This window comes from Phyllobates terribilis, unplaced genomic scaffold (genome assembly GCF_046119375.1).
Source record: "Phyllobates terribilis strain yellow unplaced genomic scaffold, ASM4611937v1 Scaffold_4__5_contigs__length_816908805, whole genome shotgun sequence".
Taxonomy (NCBI): Eukaryota; Metazoa; Chordata; class Amphibia; order Anura; family Dendrobatidae; genus Phyllobates; species Phyllobates terribilis.
In genome coordinates, this window is record NW_027362764.1 from 800,892,315 (window position 1) to 800,898,314 (window position 6,000).

The following is a 6,000-nucleotide window of genomic DNA, read 5'->3' on the forward strand; positions in this document are numbered from 1 at the left end:
CCCATGCAGGATGTCACCCCCCCTCCCTTATAATGCCCCATGCAGGATGTCACACCCCCCTCCCTTATAATGCCCCATGCAGGATGTCACCCCCCCTCCCTTATAATGCCCCATGCAGGATGTCACCCCCCCTCCCTTATAATGCCCCATGCAGGATGTCACCCCCCTCTTTATAATGCCCCATGCAGGATGTCCCCCCTTATAATGCCCTATGCAGGATGTCACACCCCCCCTCGCTTATAATGCCCCATGCAGGATGTCACTCCCCCCCCCCCTTATAATGCCCCATGTAGGATGTCACCCCCCCCTCGCTTATAATGCCCCTTGCAGGATGTCATACCCCCCTCCCTTATAATGCCCCATGCAGGATGTCACACCCCCCTCCCTTATAATCCCCCATGCAGGATGTCACCCCCCCATATAATGCCCCATGCAGGATGTCACACCCCCCTCCCTTATAATGCCCCATGCAGGATGTCACACCCCCCTCCCTTATAATACCCCATGCAGGATGTCACCCCCCCCATATAATGCCCCATGCAGGATGTCACACCCCCCTCCCTTATAATACCCCATGCACGATGTCACCCCCCCCATATAATGCCCCATGCCTCCATACAATAAAAAAAAAATCAAATACTCACCTCACTTCTCCTCACCTTCTGCCGCTGTTCCGGACTCCTCACGCGCGCCGGAGTCTTCCCGCTCTGTGCTGTGACGGCTCAGGAGAGGGCGCGGTGGAAAGACGTCACCGCACCCTCTGACCTGAGACGTCACAGTGCAGCAGCTGCAGAGGATGCAGGAGCTGCTGTGCTGCGGAGGCTTGGGGAGAGGTAAGTATTGCTCCGGGTGCCAGGGCCCTGAGCAAGCAGGGGGAGCAGGCGCTAGCACCGCTCTCCTCCGCTCATGAGTCCCATAGCGCTGCGGGGTGCCCAACGGCGAGTGGGCCCCCCGCCTGCTCAGGGCCCCGGCACTTGCCTGGCTGCTGCATAGCTCGGTCATAAGGCCCTTTATGGCAGCAGTAAAAAGGCATAATATGGTCAAGAGGTCACTGTAGTTCATTCTGTAGTTTGGGCAAACAGATGACCGTCTTCTGAATTACTTCCTACTTGTTACAGGACTCGCGCGGTCTCCTCCATCCGAGGGTTTCTATTACTAGTTACATTCACAGACAACTTGCTTTACTGTTATGATGAACAATGAGATTTTTCCATCTGTCAGGATGAAGATCGGACCATTATTAAAGCGGAGGTCAAAGAAGAAGAAGAAGAAATAATGATAGGCGACCCACGGCGTGTGAGTAACGTGAAAGAGGAAATTACAGTGTGTGTTACTCCAGGTACGTAACAATGAATGTAGAAAGTGAGTCCATGTCCCTTACTGGCACAAAAGAAACAACGTTACACTCAAAATAACATAAAATTATCCAATAAACATAATCGTCTCAAATTACTATTTATCAGAAGTCAACGTCATCTTTTAGATGCCGGCGCACCTGCTGAGTCTTCCCAGGCGAAACCACTTGGGTTGTTGTCCTGAAACGGTTTTGCCATCATTCTAGGCATCTTTTCCTCCAGACTTTTAGATATATATAATGAGAGCGTCACTTCTTTTCAGCAACCCTGAAGCGGTTAATAAACAGAACGTGCACAATGTCCTTTTTCACATTGTTGTGCATTATGTACACTTTGTGGGGTGATTTTTCAGGCAGAAACCGGGTGAAAATGATGTTGTGTCCACATATCCTAAAACAGTACAAAACATATTCAGACAGGTTCTTAAGTGCAACCCAAAATGATACGTTAAAGCTCATCCCACAAAAAAAAACAAGGTCTTTAATAAGCTGCAGGAAGTAGTTTAAAAAAATTGCAAAAATTTCTGTTTCTGTTCATCGGATTTTTGAGCTGAAGAAGGAAGTGGATCCGAAAGGGATAGAAAATATAAAGGAAAAGCTTCTCCTCCTGCTGAAGCCACTTCTGGCTTTGGTTCTAACAATACATACATGGGTCGTTCTTGTGTCCTTGGTAATATTTTAACTTTGGTTAAAAAAAAAATCAGTAATTCAATTTTTTATTTTTTTATTCCTAACAGAAAATTGTAGTAAGAACTCTGCAAAAAACGTTATTTCATCGAAAAATAATAAAGGAAAAGATAAAGGTAACAGTCAGCGCTGCTCAAGAGAAAAGCTCATTAACAGTAAGGCCCGTCCAGGACTTCACAGTACAGATCCATTGGGTAATCCTCCTACTTCTGAAGAACCTTCTACTGGTCAATCACCCCCGGTTAGAAGACCTCCTGCCGCGGAGAAGCCGTATCGGTGTACAAAGTGTGAGAAGTGCTTTACAATTAAATCACTTTTCATTACACACGAGAGAACGCACACAGGAGAGCGGCCGTTCTCATGTTCTGAATGTAGAAAATGTTTTACAAGTAAATCGCATCTCGTTACACATCAGAAAATTCACACAGGGAAGAGGCCGTATTCGTGTTCAGAACGTGGGAAATTTTTTGCAAGTAAAACGCATCTTGTTACACATGAGAAAACTCACACAGGAGAGAAGCCGTATTCTTGCTCACAATGTGGGAAATGTTTTACAGCTATAGCAAATCTTGCTTCACACGGGAGAATTCACACAGGAGAGAAGCCGTTTTCATGTTCAGAATGTGGGAAATGTTTTATAAAGAAATCTCAGCTTGTTAGACATCAAAAAATTCACACAGGAGAGAAGCCGTATTCATGTTCAGAATGTGGGAAACGATTTACAGAAAAAGGAAATCTTGCTTCACACAAGAGAATACACACGGGAGAGAAGCCGTATTCATGTTCAGAATGTGACAAGTGCTTTAAAAACAGAACAAGTCTTGTTAACCATGAGAGAAGCCACACAGGAGAGAAGCCGTATTCATGTTCACTATGTGGGAAATGTTTTAAACAGCATTCAAATCTTGTTAGACATGAGAGAACGCACACAGGAGAGAAGCCGTACTCGTGTTCACTTTGTGGGAAATGCTTTACGGGTAAACCAAATCTTGTTATACATGAAAGAATTCACAGAGGGGAGAAGCCGTATTCATGTCCTCAATGTGGGAAGTTCTTTACAGATAAATCAAGTGTCATTAAGCATCAAAAAATTCACATACGGGAGAAACCAGTTTGATTTTCTATGTGTAAAATGTTTTAGAAGAAGATCATAGTTCATAACTGACTAGAGAATTATTATTGAGTAGAAACCATATTCTTGTTGGAATGGGAGAAATGCTACACGAGCAAAGGATGATTTTAGTAGAATTCGATTGGATCTTTAATAAAAAGCTAACAAAAAAATTGATTAGCACTGTACTATATATGGGACAACACGGTGGCTCAGTGGTTAGCACTGTCACAATTCCTAATGAGTGTGCAATCTAGGAACGGGGCGTGCTAAGCTGTCAATGTGTGGAGTGACAGTTTAGCCGTCCAATCAGGAACGAGATGGACCGGGGCTTCGTGTCTGTTGTATAGAGTATCACAACCAAAGAGGAAAAGGATAGCCTTGGAGGAATGAATATACAAATAATGAACCAAATGGGAAAACCCATATAATTATCCCTCTCTAAACAGGCTATAAAATGTAACTTTTAATCTTTATATTAAAATGTGAATGTAGAGGGTATTAAAATATTATCCCTAATCAGCCAAAATGATAAATAGACTAAAATCTATGACGTTCTGATGGTACCGTGGGGTATCATCACTAGAGCTGAATGGGTTCATCTATTGTATAGCGTAATTACCTGGCTATTTAACCAGCTCTCTGCCTTTGATTGCTGCCAGTTGTAGCTTTGCTCATGAGGTGAGCGCTTGCTCTGCTCTCTTTGTCTGATATTCTAATCTTTGTTGCTCAACCTAGGATTTGTCTTGACCATCCGTTTGCCTAGCCCGTTTGTTGTGATCCACTACCTTCTTGGAATATTGACTTTGGGCTGTTTCCTGACTACGCCTTTGTCTCACCCCTCTTTCTATGACATACTCTCTTGACTTTTGACCTCGGATCTCTTGACTATTCAGCCTTACGGGATATTCGTGAGTAGTGATTAGCGTCACAAGCGCTCGGGTCCTGGGTTTAAATCCCACCATTTGGAGTACATACCGTGACAAGTAAAAGTTTGGGCACCTTTGGTCAAAATTACTGTTATTGTAACAGTTAAGTAAGTTGAAAATTAAATGATCTCTAAAAGGCCTACAGTTAAAGATGACACATTTCCTTTGTATTTTAGGCAAAAAAATATTGTCATTTTTTTACATTTTAAAAATTACAAAAAGGAAAATGGGCCTATGCAAAAGCTTGGGCACCCTTGGAGGTTTGTGTGCTCAGATAACTTTGACCAAGGTTTCAGTCCTTAATTAGCCTGTTAGGGTTATGGCTTGTTCACTATCATTGTTAGGAAAGGCCGGTCATGCAAATTTCCCAGCTTTATAAAACCTCCTCTAACCTTGTGCCATAAAACAGCAGCCATGGGATCTTCTAAGCAGCTGGCAGCACTCTGAAAATGAAAATGGTGGAGACCACAAAGCAGGAGAAGGTTATATTGCCCTTTCCTCATTTTGAAATGTAATTAAGAAATGGCAGTTACCAGGAACAGTGGAGGTCAAGATAAGGTCTGGTAGACCAAGCAAAATTTCAGTGAGAGCTGCACGTAGGATTGCTAGAGAGGCAAATCAGAACCCTCGCTTGACTGTAAAAGACCTTCAGAAGGATTTAACAGACTCTGGAGTTGTGGTACATTGTTCTACTGTTTAGAGACACCTGCACAAATATGGCCTTCATGAAAGAAGTCATCAGAAGTAAACCTCTCCTGCGTCCTCACCATAAAATTCAACGTCAGAAGTAGCAAAAGAACATCTAAACAAGCCTGATGCATTTTGTAAACAAGTCCCGTGGACCGATGAAGTTAAAACAGAACTCTTTGGCCACAATGATCAAAGTTATGTGTGTAGAGAAATGGGCACAGAATTTCAGGAAAAGAACATCTCACCCACCATTAAGCATGGGGGTGGATCAGTCATGCTTTGGGGTTGTGTTGCAGCCAATGGCACGGACAACATTTCACGAATAGAGGGAAGAATGGATTCAATGAAATTTCAACAAATTCTTGATGCAACCATAACAGTATCTGTAAAAAAAAAAAAGCTGAAGTTGAAAAGAGGATGGCTTCTACAAATGGATAATGATCCTAAACACACGTCAAAATCCAAAATAGACGACCTCACAAGGCGCAAGCTGAAGGTTTTACAATGGCCCTCACAATCCCCTGATCTGAACATCATTGAAAATCTTTGGCTAGACCTCAAAATAGCCGAACATGCAAGACGACCCAGGAATCTCACAGGACTGGAAGAATTTTCCACTGAAGAATGGATGAAAATCCCTCAAACAAGAATTGAAAGACTCTTATCAGGCTACAAAAAGCGTTTACAAGCTGTGATACTTTCAAAAGGGGGCGCTACTAGGTACTAGCCATGCAGGGTGCCCAAACTTTTGCATCTTCCCATTTTCCTATTTGCAATTTTTAAAATATAAAAAATGACAGTATATTTATTTTTTTGCCTAAAATACAAAGGAAATGTGTCATCTTGAACTTTTAGAGATCATTTCATCTTCAACTTGCTTAACTGTTCACAATAACAGTAATTTTGACCTGGGGTGCCCAAACTTTTACATGCCACTGTATATGTAGACATGTTTTGTGAAACTTAATTTTTTGAGGGAAGAGGATATGTAAAACAACAGCTCTTACATTGAAGAGCTTCGTCCTCTTAACTCCTGTGACTTTCTAATCAGTTGCCACAGCCCTAATCTTCTCGTTGGTACCTGTTCAATATCACGTGATACAGGTTTTTTTTTTAATAATTGTAAGTTTTATTGAAAGATTTTCATATTTAACAAGGAGCAGATTTGAAAAGAATAATATAAATTAACAGATTACAATGAAAACAGTAAACCAGCTTTGTGGCATAGA

At 42.3% G+C, this 6,000-nt stretch overlaps 1 protein-coding gene across 1 annotated transcript in view; it reads left to right on the top strand.

Annotated features, from left to right (window-relative positions):
- Window positions 1–3,273, top strand: part of LOC141266110 (uncharacterized) — an 86,268-nt gene extending 82,995 nt beyond the window's left edge. The window contains exon 9 of the mRNA XM_073680050.1: window positions 2,307–3,273. Coding sequence (XP_073536151.1) covers window positions 2,307–3,158 — 852 coding nt within the window. The 3' untranslated portion in view covers window positions 3,159–3,273. The remainder of the gene's footprint in view (window positions 1–2,306) is intronic.
- Window positions 3,274–6,000: the final 2,727 nt, after the last annotated feature.